The following is a 13,608-nucleotide window of genomic DNA, read 5'->3' as shown; positions in this document are numbered from 1 at the left end:
GACATGGTCATTGTACATTTTTCTACTGCTTATAACGTTATATCAGAGCTAGTAAGATAGCACATACAATAACAGTAGCTTTACTACTATTCTTACTCTCGTAAGAAAGATAGAGTAGCATTGATTCTTCCTAAAAGCCGAACTTTATCCCTTCATCTGGACATGTTTATCCACCTAACGTTACATTCACACGGATTTCAGTGCAAACAAACCTGCCCAACAAGTGCTAACGTTAGCTATCCATACCAACACATTAGGGCAAACATACATTACTAACATAACACTAAGAAATAAAGGTACTGGTTGATAAAGCACAATTACCTGTGGAATTACTATAACACTAAGAAATAAAGTAACTGGTTGATAAAGCACAATTACCTGTGGAGAAGAAATGTTGCAAGCTCTGCATTCAGCTTGAACCCAATTAAATCACGTAAATCTCTCCACCTTTCAAATGCCGATCCGATGTTGATCCTGGTTTATTTACGCACTTTCTTTCTTTACTTCTTTATTTTCAGCAGGTGTTCTCTTTTCCTGTGTTGTTTTTTACCTCCTAGCTCTTGAGGTTAACCGAGGAATTGGAATCTTTTCCGCCATCACTCTTCATTACTGGCCGAACTTCAGGCGTGTGCATGTGATTGTAACATGCGCGAGGGGTGGCGTGTGCACGACCTGTGATTGACAGTCAGATCTCACACCCCCCTGCGGTGATTGGACCCGATGATCCGGGACGGGTGGATTTTTCCAAAACAAATAACACGCTCCAGGTGGAGTTAGAAGCTCGGTCTTTTTTCTAAAACCACTTTATTTATGTTGTTCTGTCGGATTATAGTGTCGATTTCACTGAATATGATCAAAAAATTGTTGCCGACGGGAGCTTTAAAGCTGCATTCCGTAACTTTTTTGGGCTAAAAATTATCCAAAATAAATTTGAGCAAGTACATAACCAGCCAGTGTTCAAAACTATCTGCTTGCCAAAACGACAAGCTTTTAGTAATGTTTTTAATTCCAGTGGTACTGGTGGATTTCTGCGGGAAATTCGAGCATGTCTTTGCGTCTCGGCTAGTAGGCTATATTGTGTGTGAGGATGTTGGAGGTGGAGATTTATAGCCTTTTCTCACAGCACTTGATATAATTAAACTTATCAATTTGATGCCGGATCCAAAAAGGTTCAAAGGACAATCACCGGTGACAACTGGAGATTCAACCGTTGTAAAATGCAAAAGACTTTGTTCGTACTTCAGAGTGGCTACAGAAAAAAAGAGACTACAACCGGGCCCATGCGAAAACAAGGATAATATCGGACATTCTCATCAAAACATTAGATTCATCCACGCTGTGCCGTGCCGAGGCACAACCCATGTAAAGTTGATAATTCCGCGAATAACTGCAATTGCAGATTTCAAACAGAGATGGCGACAAAGAGGAAAAACGACGGACTGCAGCTTTAACTAAAACTATAAAAAATTGTTCATTAATTAATTGAAATAAAGCTGAACAAAATTTGTGTATATATATATATATATATATATATATATATATAGTGTCGGTCAAAAGTTTGGAAACATTAAGGTTTTTTTTATGTTTTTGAAAGTAGTCGCTTAATCTCACCAAGGCTGCCTTTATTTGATAAAAATACAGTAAAAACAGTAATACTGTAAAATATTTTTAAAGATCATGTAACACTGAAGACTGGAGTAATGGCTGCTGAAAATTCAGCTTTAACATCATATAAAAAATAAATTACTTTTTAAAATGTATTACCACAGAAACCAGTTAATTTAAATTAATAATATTTTACTAACATCAAAAATGTTTTACTGTTTTTTTGATCAAATAAATGCTGCCTTGGTGATGTTAAGAGACTACTTTCAAAAACATTACAAAACCTTAATGTTTCCAAACTTTTGACCGGTACTGTATAATATATGAAAAACATGAAAAAGTGAAGAAAAAAATTTGAAGTGTTTCCTAGTTTAGGTTGAATATGTATGAAAATGACTAAAACTGAAATAAAGAATTAAAGCTAAATAGAAATATAAAAAAACAAAAGCTTATAAAAATGATAAAAGCACACTGAAGTACTAACCTTGAAATTAAATAGTAAACTGAAAATCTAAAGATAAAAGCTGATTCAAAATATTAATTAAAGCTGCATGCAGCGATGAAAAGGGCCCTCGCACCCGTGCCACAGCCACCCGGCAGCTTTAGGAAAACAGAGCACGGTGGGCTGTACGTAAATATAGGAGGACTATGTTAAAGTAATTTGTATTTGCCACACTTTTTGCTACCAGCAGGTGGCGTTATTACTATAACCGAATATGAGCATGGTCATGTGTTCAGGACAGGACAGGACAAATTTGAAGAGGATCATATCAAAACTTTAGGAGGAGTTTGTTAAAGTACAAAGCATGAAAATGGCAAAATCTGCTCAAAAATCGAAGAAATTCAAAATGGCAGACTTCTGGTTGTTTAGGGCTATGCCCCAAGATACTTTTTAGTAGGTATTGGGTCATTACATGTATGTACCGAATTTTGTCCATGTACGTGAAATGTAGCGCCAGGGGCAATTAGTCGAAATATTTGTTTGCCCCACTTTTTGCCCTTTTGCCCCACCAAATTCTGGAACCCATATCAGATTTAAATTTCACACCCGTGCCACCACCACCCGGCGGCTTTAGGAAAACAGAGCACGGTGGGCAGTACGTAAATATAGGAGGACTATGTTAAAGTAATTTGTGTTGGCCACACTTTCTGCTACCAGCAGGTCGCGCTATTGCTATAACCGAATATGAGCATGGTCATGTGTTCAGGACAAGACTCTTATCAAACATGTGAGGTTTGGGCAGAGAATGTCTAATAAGGGGAGAATTTGCACTGTCTGGTTACTTCCGGTTTCTGGACTGGCTGCAGTAACACTTCTCTGTCCATTGGGGGGCGCTCGCAGGCGAGTGCAGAATGAATGGGAGTCTATGGGGTTTCACCCCCAGAAATCCACTTTTCTCAGGATGTAATTTTTTGTCAAGTAATTTGAAAGTTGAAAATTGCATTTTTAAGTTCACTTATCTGTTCAAAAAATCCGTTCAAAAATGTGATGACGTCACATAATAGCAGAAGGCTAGCGTGTTCCGGCCAACAACGACCTAACCTGTAAGAAATCGAAAGGACATAAGTACTCGTTCATTCGACTTTTGGTCTATAATCTATATTGAACTTGCGGAATCAACAATAAAATCTACGTTGATTCAACGACAAGCAGGAGAAAGGGATACATTTAGCCGTCTAGCTCCATAGACTCCCATTCATTCTGCACTCGCCCGCGATCACCTCCAGTGGAATTCTAATGGAACTGCAACCAAGATGATATACAACTGGGCTAATTGGAAGTGCCAAGACTCTCCATAGACGGACTCTGGTTTGGGGCAGATTGGACATTGTATGCCTGAGTTACTGCAGGCTGTTTGTGGTTGCCTAGCAACATCGGAACTGCAAGCAAAATTTACAGAGAACTTCTCTGATGATGCGTATTTCACCCAGAGGCTGAAATTGGGTTTTCACATCTATTTGTCAGGCCGCCAAGGGCACACCCTTGATCTCAAGATCTTCGCAATTTAACGTTGCAAAGGCTCACCAAATTTGAAGAGGATCAGATCAAAGCTGTAGGAGGAGTTTGTTAACCCTTTCACACGTAAGTTTAAAATATTCTAAATGACCCCCCAGCGTGAGTTTTTCAAGGCGACCGTTATTTAGAACTTGTCACTTTAATGTTTCCATGGTGACGCGTCATTGCTTGTCACGTGGCACAGCACAACTACAAAACAGCGCTGAATGAATGAGGATCTGCTTTTATGTAATTTTTCCTTTTTTATTAAAAATATACACAAATGTATTAGCTATAGCATGAAACACTGATATTCCGATTGTCAAATATGTGCAAGTGGATGTGTTTTGTTGTTTAAACACCTTTATAACGATCGCGTTAGTTGAGCTGTATGCGCGATGGGCGGTGCCATGTTAGTTTGTTTCACAGTTCAGAGAATCGGATCTGTTGGATTTACAACACGTCAATTCCTCCACTTCTCACGAAATACATGAAAGTAAGTGGCCGGTGAACTGGGAGAAGAATAGGATAAAATGTAAAGCTACTTACACAATGTGTATCTGATATGAATAAAAGTGTTGTCTTATTATAATGGAAAGGAAGAAGAATTATTGCCGCTTCCATAGACATCAGTGTGTTTTTTACAAACTCAAAATCATTGTTTTGCTAGTAATTATGTGTATTTAAGTGTCTGAAACCTAAAATAAACATTATGTGGTTGAAAACACTCAATAGTTGTGATATATGACAGCACTGAGTGGGTCCTTCTCTGGCTCAGCGCCAGCAAACGCGCGAAAGCACGTTTGAATTTAGCAGTTGATCACGTGATGCACTGACCGTTCTAATCACACCGGTGTGATCGTACGCTCCAGGGACCAGCCAAGACTGATCACACCGGTGTGATCGTACGTGCGAAAGGGATAAAGTACAATGTCTGGAAATGGCAAAAACTGCTCAAATAGTTCAAAATAGCTGACTTCCTGTTGTGTTTAGGGCTACGCTCCAAGAGACTTTTTTTGTTGGTATTGGGTCATTACATGTATGTACTGAATTTCATACCTGTACGAGAAACCTAGAGCTGGGGCAATAATTTAGGGGGGGCAATTAAGGCATTTTGCCCCACACAATTCTGAAACCCATATCACACGTAAATTTTCACCACTTCTGAAGCGTGTGCAAAGTTTCATGAGTTTTCGAGCATGTTTTGGCCCTCTAAAAAGCGATTCACTTTGGAGAAGAAAAAGAAGCGGAATAATAATAAACGGAGCAAAACCAATAGGGTCCTCTCACCATCGGTGCTCGGGCCCTAATAAATACAATAATCACATATAAGTAATGCTGAAATAACACTGCTAGAATGTTAATATTGATGCCTCCTTTTTTAAACTGTGTTCTATACAACCTTTTTTATATACAGGGATTGTGGAAGGGGACCAGGGCCCACTGTGGTCACTGTTCGCTTTCATTGTATAGGGATCTCCCAGTCACGTGACCCCTAGCCGCGTGTCATCCATTTTGATGGAATACATCCGTCAGCTACTCAGTGGCAATGGACCTATTATTAAGGGTGGGCCACCCCTAATAATAGATCCATTGCCGTGGGTAATATATATATTATTAGTATATTATTATACTAATAATATAATTACAAAAAAAATGTTTTGACATTGGGCTAAAGTGGGTTAGGTAAATGCATTTACCAGTAGTGACTCTGAAGCTAACTGAGCAGTTCCACGGCTCTCTTCTCTACTCTTTACTACTAATTTAATACTGTTTCTAGCTAATGTTGGTTTTTTTTTTTTTACTGCTACAAAAAAAAACGTAGTCAACCCATACACTGTTAGAACCGTGAAGAAAAATGCACAATAGTTCTATCATAAAGGGGGACAGTTAAACGTTTGATTAACAAATGATTTTCTGTTTAAAGGCCAAAAAAATATATATATATCGTAAAATTGGGAGCCTGATGTGTCCGGCTAAGACAAGCTTATGTTATGCTGAATGCTTGGTAGTCCACACAAACATTGCGGATTTCTATGGCAACAGTGGATTTATAACATTTGATCCCAATCTCAGAGAAATCCTTCATTAGCCTTCGAGGGGACAACTTACCTGATCCAAAATGAAGACTGCAAAGCCACGTGTGTTGAGTTGGAAGCCAAACACCGCCATCAGCATTTTGCCTGTTTATTGCCGCCAACCACTTGTTTCTCCGTTTTGTTTCTTTTGGGATACGGTATAAAGATATTCCTTTTGTATGATCACGTATCTGATCTCATCCAACTGCACAGCATCGCTCGGGCAGGATAGAAATATTTCGCGACGAGCTGTATTATCACCGTCGATATAGCAATTTTATTCCGTCAACATGGCTCCTCCAAATGGCGTGACGTCACGCGGGACGTCCCTATAGAATAGAACAGCTTAGACATTCGGCTAAATACCTTTTTTGTGAGGGAGAGTAATGAAAGTGGTTCACAGCTCTTGTTTTGCCTCAAAGTTCTTAGGGAAGATCTTCTTTTAATGCAGTTATCATAAAACCACATACAGTTCACTTTGGCGCTTGTACATTTGGGAGAGAACTGGGTGGGGAGTGGGGTGTGGATTGCTGATCGTTTAGGCTGCCCCGGGGACATGCTCCACAGTGTCACTCCTGCCCATATTCGGTGGCTGAGCAAGGAGAGCCAGGTGGTGGTGCCGAGTTCAGGACAGTCAAGCGTGGCCGTGTGGCATGCTGACATTTGCTTTCGCTAACTGCTGCAGGGAGAGGAAAAATCTGTTTTTCCATATGCTTGTTCAGGGCACTTCCCCCCCAAGTCCCCTCTATGTATCTCCTTCGCTGCCACACTGGCAGATGGCTCTCTGAACATTGTTTACCTTGATCAGCGGGCCCAGATGTGATGCAAACTCCATAGATATTCCCACATTGCACCATTTATTCTCATGGTGCACTAAAAAAATGGGACCGACAAAATGCAAAAAGTACCTTTTTTTACATTACTCTCGCTTGTTCTCCTGTTTGCACATTGTATGAGCTGTGCGTCCCCGTAGTCTACACTTGTTTGCACCACAGTGTTCATGGACATATGGGCTCCCTTTCGAATGGCTGTATGGACACAGACAAACTTCCAGATGTTTTCGTGTAGCGCTCCAGATGCTTTTGGCCTCACTTAGGAATAGCAGCACTCCAGTCTATTGTTTTGATGCCTGATTAACCCCTGTGAGAAAATCATGGGGGCACAGAAGCTCCCCACTTCAGATTTTACTGGATTTTTCCTGAACAGGGCTTAATACTGGGGCAGTTTGTACAATAAGTTTGTGTGGATCTGCATAACATTTGGGGCAGCTCCGGAGAGCATTATTGAACAAAGGAAAACCAATTTACTTCCTGAATTGGAGAACATGGTTTGTCCTTGGACTTTCCCTCAGATGTGGCAGTGTGACAATATGGATTCAGGACGGGGGACTAAACAAGATGAACCTGTGGACACAGCAATGTTAGCTGAACTTAAAAGAAAACGCAAGACATTTAGTTGCACTCCTGTTGTCAGAAATTATCTTTTCCACCCCATCATATGCTTGGCCGAATTTGAAGGGTTGTTCAAACATCTCAGGGTTAAGAGCATATATTGCAGCCTTAAGCAGTTTTAAATTAATCTGTTTCAGACCCCTAGTATTGTCCAAGCAGAGATTCGTCAAGGGCAGGTCTTGAGTGATCTCACCAGACATGCAAACATCTCTCCTACACAGCCATTCAACAGTCTTTTTCTTGTAATAGTGTCAATTCTCTTGGGTGTACGCGAATGCAAAAGAACATTTTTATAAGTGCTTTGGTTATGTGTAGTTTGTCCAAAAGATGACCTCCAATACATCATATTCCATAATGTTCACAGTGTGTCACTAGGTGTATTTTTCTAACAGGAGGTAGTGTTGAAGAGGTAGGGGGAAATCAATGCACACTAAGGCATGTAAACATCATACCTACATACACTGCTAATTCTATCCAATTTTCTTAACAGAAATCATTCATGCAAGAATAAACCAATTGGGGCACAAGAGTAAGGCATATTATTCCACTTGAGGGAAGAACAAGCTGTAGATATGTACAGAACCTGTACTCATCTATATGATATGAATTACTTCAGGTCATTTTGAAGTTATTTGGGGCACATTAAATGAATATGACGCACTTGTGTCTCATTACATTTTTTACAGCATTAGATAATAATTAATGGTAAATAGAATTTGAGCGATAGTTCAATTTGGTCTGAATTTTCAATCTGTTATTTGAAACCCCGGTGCCCATTTTGCCATATTTTTAATATTAAATGTTTTTTGATTTTATAAATCGTCCCCTTGGAATTATAAGGTTCTATCTGACATTTTTGTCAAAATTGAGTTATTCACATATTCTTATTCTGTGACAACTTATTTACATTATGTGATGTGTTTTTTTAAGTTGTGTACATTGTGGGACTTTTTATTGAAAAAACAAAAAGGTTCTATCTACAAAATCGAACTCTAACTTGGCTCTATAAGGTTCTATCTGCGTGAGCCAATCAGCACTTCAAATGCACAGAAGAGGACCAATCAGAATCAACTTTATATGTCATGTCGCCGGCTTTTTCCTTGAAGACAAAAAGAAACCTCATAAAGGCAGAATGCTATACATTTACAGTAAATTAAATATTCACTAAATTGTGTAGTGTTATGAAGTGGCTTCAATTTGGCCATTTTCTTTATAGTGTATTGGTTATTATTATTAATTATGAATGAGGTTATTATTAATAACTATTATTATTATAGTTATTATTATCTGAATTATACAAATATGCAGTGAGTAAATTGAATATTTAAAAAAAAACATTTAACATACAAGTGTGTGTGTGTGCGCGAGTGTGTGAAAGTGTGTGTGTGTGAGTGTGTGAAAGTGTGTGTGTGTGTTTGTGTGAGTGTGTGTGTGAGTGTGTGTGTGTGTGTGTGTGTGCGAGTGTGTGTGAGTGTGTGTGTGTGTGTGTGAGTGTGTGTGTGCGAGTGTGTGTGTGTGTGTGTGTGTGCGAGTGTGTGTGTGTGTGTGTGTGTGTGTGTGTGTGTGTGTGTGTGTGTGTGTGTGTGTGTGTGTGTGTGTGCGAGTGTGTGTGTGTGTGTGTGTGTGTGTGTGTGTGTGTGTGTGTGTGTGTGTGTGTGTGTGTGTGTGTGTGTGTGTGTGTGTGTGTGTGTGTGTGCGAGTGTGTGTGTGTGTGTGTGTGTGTGTGTGTGTGCGAGTGTGTGTGCGAGTGTGTGTGTGTGTGTGTGTGTGTGTGTGTGTGTGTGAAAGTGTGTTGGTGTGTGTGTGTGAATGTGTGTGTGTGTGTGTGTGTGTGTGTGTGTGTGTGTGTGTGTGTGTGTGTGTGTGTGTGTGTGTGTGTGTGTGTGTGTGTGTGTGAAAGTGTGTGACTGTGTGTGTGTGAGTGAGAGAGAGTGTGTGTGTGTGTGTGTGATTAAAAAAATAGTCTGACATTTTTTGTGATCATATAGTCAGTGAATCATTTTTCAATGATTATTTAACTTTATGAATTAATTTGCTGAAGCATGTCGATTTTCTTGTAGTTTTTAAAGTCTTAAAATGTCTTAATTTTTACAATTTTAAGCCTTAAAGGTCAAATAGTTAACAATTTCATTGATGGGGTCTTAATTACAACAATAAACGTTAGCATGTTATTTCAGCCATACTGATGTCTAGAGAGAAAGCCATTTCACCTGGCCCACTTTAGCTGGAATAAAGTCCTGCTCAGATGTATTACAGTAGCTGCTTTCTGTCTAAACAAAAGAAAGATTAAAGTAACAATTTCTGCAATAATGTGTTTAATTACCCACCAAATTGGTAACGAAAATTAAGATTCTGCACTGGACAAAATATTTAGACCTACCTTGCTTAATTTGAAATGTCCTAAATACATGGAAGTGCTAAAAAATATGAAATAAATGTCATAGAAAGGATACAATTTTACTTTCTAACACATGTTGAGACATTGTTACAACATTAATTTTATATTTAATGTTCAAATAATGTTTTGGCAGATAGAACCTTATAATTCTAAGCGAAAAGTGTTTTTTTAGAATTAGAAGGTTCTATCTGCGTTTGACCCATTCCAAAAAAAACCATTTACAAATTTGAGAGGATTTTGATATTGTACATTTAGAATACATTTAGGGTCCCTGTTATTTTCATGTTTGAAAGAAACTTGTTCCCCATATAAATTTTCCTATATGTAATGCAAAAACTTTGAAGCTCAATATCTCAAAACTGCTCAGAACGCAGATAGAACCTTATAATTCCAAGGGGACGAAATGTATATCTCATTTTGATGTTTATTTAATGGGAAAATAGAATTTAAATATTTAGTTTAAATATTTATAAGTATAAATATATATATATATATATATATATATATATATATATATATATATATATATTATATATATATATATATATATATATATATATATTAAAGGACTGAAATGCAAATATAATATTGAGCTGGTCATATTATTTTTCTTAATTGGCCGTGCTTTTGCATAAAAAATAGTTTAAAAAAGTGTAAATAGTATTTAGTTGTGGCAAGCAGCACCATGCTGACTTTCACTTTCATTCTCAGTGCCTTGGGTGCTTGCAGTTGTTCATTAATGCTTAATTTGACAGAACACTTGTGTTCTCCTTCACAAATGGTGCCAGTGAAAATAAAATAAAAAAATAAATAAAAATATGTGTCCTGAGCTGTTCATGAATTCGACCTTTTGTTATGGATTGTCCAATGCCTTGTTGCAAAAGATCACCAACCGGATTGTCAATGGTCCATCAAATCAAAACATAAAACAGTGTGATTGGCAAATAAACTGCATTTTTCCCAAATGTAAATTAGTTGTATCTTTAATACAAACATTGCCTGAAAATGTCTGTTGTTTTATTGTCTCACTGTACAATCCAACTGTTTTTTTTTGCCCAGTTGAAAATTCAGATAATTGGTCAATGCATCAATGCAAGGTAATGTTATCTCATAAAGGCAAAATTAAGGGGTGTACTTCATAATGTTCATTATTGAAAAATGGGAGTCAAATATACGTCAACCCTATTTCACCAAGGTCCATCTTGGAGATTTCTTCCTTACCCCCAAAGATCCATGATAAATAGCTTTAAGTTAGCAAATAAAAAAGTTAAATGGGATGTAGTTGTCTCATTTTCAATCATATAATATTATATTCTGAATTTTAATTGTTTTATGACAATTTTCACCATGTATTTTGCATATAATTGTGTACAGGATATCCCACTATTTATTTACTCATCAGATTCACAAAATGTAGACTTCTTTAAATGACGTTGATATTATTTTGTTTTAGTATTTAAATAGACTTTGTGCAATATATATATTTATTAGATGATTAAAGATGGTACACAATGCAGAAAAAATTAAATTAAAATTAATATTTTAATAAAAATAAAATTTTATTAAAAAAAATAAAATTTATTTATTTATAATAAATAAATAAATAAAGTTGTTGCTGAATCATTTAATAATTTTTATGACCTTGTCATTGAATTGTGTATAGTATTCTTTGTCATTTGAATTTAATAGGTCTTAGAACACAATATTATTTCCACTTTAACTTTTTAGTTTTTTGTTGTCGTTGAATACATTTTTGCTCAAAGTAGCCATGGTTAGAAATCATTGATAAAATAAATCACATCATTTTATGTATCCTTATTGTTGAAAGCCATAGGCACCATCAGCCTCTCTTTCGAGGGAGTGAGAGCTATTTACAGGACCAACTGCTCGCTCTGAATTATCATGCAGGTTGCTTTCATGTCTCCTGAGTGTTTAGGGCAGTGCACCCGTCATTTCTCTGGAGTTTAGCTTTTTTTGTGTAGAAAAACTCTCTCTTTCTCTCTCGCTGGGCCAAGAAGCTCCCGCAGAGTCGTGGCAGTAGCGGGGAGCAGCTGTGCTTGTTCCCTGCTTCCTAACCAGCGTACTTTTATCCAGCTGTCATCTGCAGCCTCTCCCAGCTGCTACCCAGAATGTTAACCCATTTCTGCGGCAGAACATCAAGCGCACACTTAGACCAGGCCCAGTCCAGGTTTGCGTTTCTCAGAAGCATTGTGAGCAAAGTTGATCGTGGTGACTATTGGTGCCAGTGGTTCTACGATGCAATGCTTTTGAGAAACGTAGCCCCGATCTTCATATAGCAGAAGATCCGTTTTCATTTCTCTCAAATAAATTGACTTAAAGTTTAAGTTGAGTTTTCTGCCTATCTCCATTTTTGAAAGTAGAAAACCTACTTTCTGAGTTTTCTGCCTATCTCCATTTTTGAAAGTAGAAAACCTACTTTACTATTTAGTGTATTGATTAGAGATCCGTCAACTTGATTTCTGTCCTGTCTTTTAGCAACAACCTCAAAAATTATCAAGCTCAGAGAGGAACCCGCTGAGTATGTGGACACTCAGAGAGGGAAGAGTCCAGTGAATAGCACACTTATCCCGGTCAAGGGCATCAACAACCTGGGCAACACCTGCTTCTTCAATGCTGTGATGCAGGTAAAGTCTTGTCTGAGAAATCACATTACTCACTTTACTTTAACTTTTGTTTTTGTCAGTTTTGTGTGTTTTGGATAGTTTAAGTCAGTTGGTTTCTGATCTGGGCTGTTAACACAAAGCAGTTCAAATACAATTCAAATATCTGGAAGTGATGCAAAAACTGCCCTTTCAACCTTGTGGCCTTAAACAAACAATTGACCCTTGCTTGTTAGGTCAAAATAAGAGTCAATATATTGAATGACACTTCAGATTTTTCTTGTCAAACAGTTCACGTAAGAAACTTCACTGTAACCAAAAGCAAGGATACAAATTTTTTTTTATTAATTACCACAAATATTAAATTAATAAATCTTAAATATTTGTCAAGTATGTAGTTTTGTTGTTCTTTAATAATATTTATAATTCAATTAGTACAATTCTGTTCTGCTGCTTTGATAATATTAAAAGTTATCTATAACTATAAAAGCTGCAGTCCGTAGTTTTTCCTCTTTGTCGCCATCTCTGTTTGAAGTCTGAAATTGCAGTTAATTATCAACTTTACGTGGGTTGTGCCTCGGCACGGCACAGCGCAGATGAATCCAATGTTTTGATGAGAATGTGCGGCTGTCAGTCACCGCGCCGGTGTGGATACGGTCATTCAGAATCACAGATTCTACTTTTTGGAAGTATGACTAACATAAGAATTTTTACCGGAAAATGTCATCTGAACAAGTAAGTAACATCCAGTTTTGTTCTGACCGACTAAGGGAAAAAATCATTGCAGTAAATTGCGGTGATTAAATCTAACAACCGCTTATCATATCACGTCAAACCGTGCAAATTATACTTTGTTCTCAAATTGTTAATGTTAACAACATCAGCATTGCGTGACTACATTTAATGCCCTTCCGATGTTAACCTTGTTTTCGCATGGGCCCGGTTGTGGTCCCTTTTTTTCTGTTGACACTCCGAAGTCCGAACAAAGTCTTTTGCTTTTTACAACGGGTGAATCTCCAGTTGTCACCGGTGATTGTAGTTTGAAACTTTCTGGATCCACCATCAAATTAATACGTTTAATTACATCAAGTGCTGTGAGAAAAGGCTTTAAATCTCCACCTCCAACATCCTCACACGCAATATGGCCTACTAGTCGAGAGACACCTTCTTTGTGTGTACAGATGTGACGTAATGGCGCTAAGACATGCTCGAATTTCCCACGGAAATCCACCAGTACCACTGGAATTAAAAACATTTTTACAAGCTTAACGTTTTGAATCGAGCTAAGGCAAGCAGATTGTTTTGAAAATTGGCTGGTGTACTTGCTCAAAAAATTTTGGGTGATAATTTTTAACCCAATAAAAAATGAGATTGGAGCTTTAAATATATTGCTTTGTGTCACATGATCCTTCAGAAATCATTCTAATATACTGATTTGGAGCTCAAGACACATTTCTTA

The 13,608-nt window shown here is 37.6% G+C and overlaps 1 protein-coding gene across 1 annotated transcript in view; it reads left to right on the top strand.

Moving 5' to 3' along the window:
- usp45 (ubiquitin specific peptidase 45) overlaps positions 1–13,608 on the top strand; it is a 49,205-nt gene that overhangs the window by 18,102 nt on the left and 17,495 nt on the right. The window contains exon 6 of the mRNA XM_077217081.1: positions 12,025–12,173. Within this exon, the coding sequence (XP_077073196.1) occupies positions 12,025–12,173 (149 nt within the window). The remainder of the gene's footprint in view (positions 1–12,024; positions 12,174–13,608) is intronic.

The sequence above is a fragment of the Siphateles boraxobius genome, unplaced genomic scaffold, assembly GCF_051911475.1.
Source record: "Siphateles boraxobius isolate OS27281-9 unplaced genomic scaffold, OSU_SipBor_1 12, whole genome shotgun sequence".
NCBI lineage: Eukaryota > Metazoa > Chordata > Actinopteri > Cypriniformes > Leuciscidae > Siphateles > Siphateles boraxobius.
Note: the sequence above shows the minus strand (reverse complement) of the source record. Positions and strands in the feature narration are given on the sequence as shown.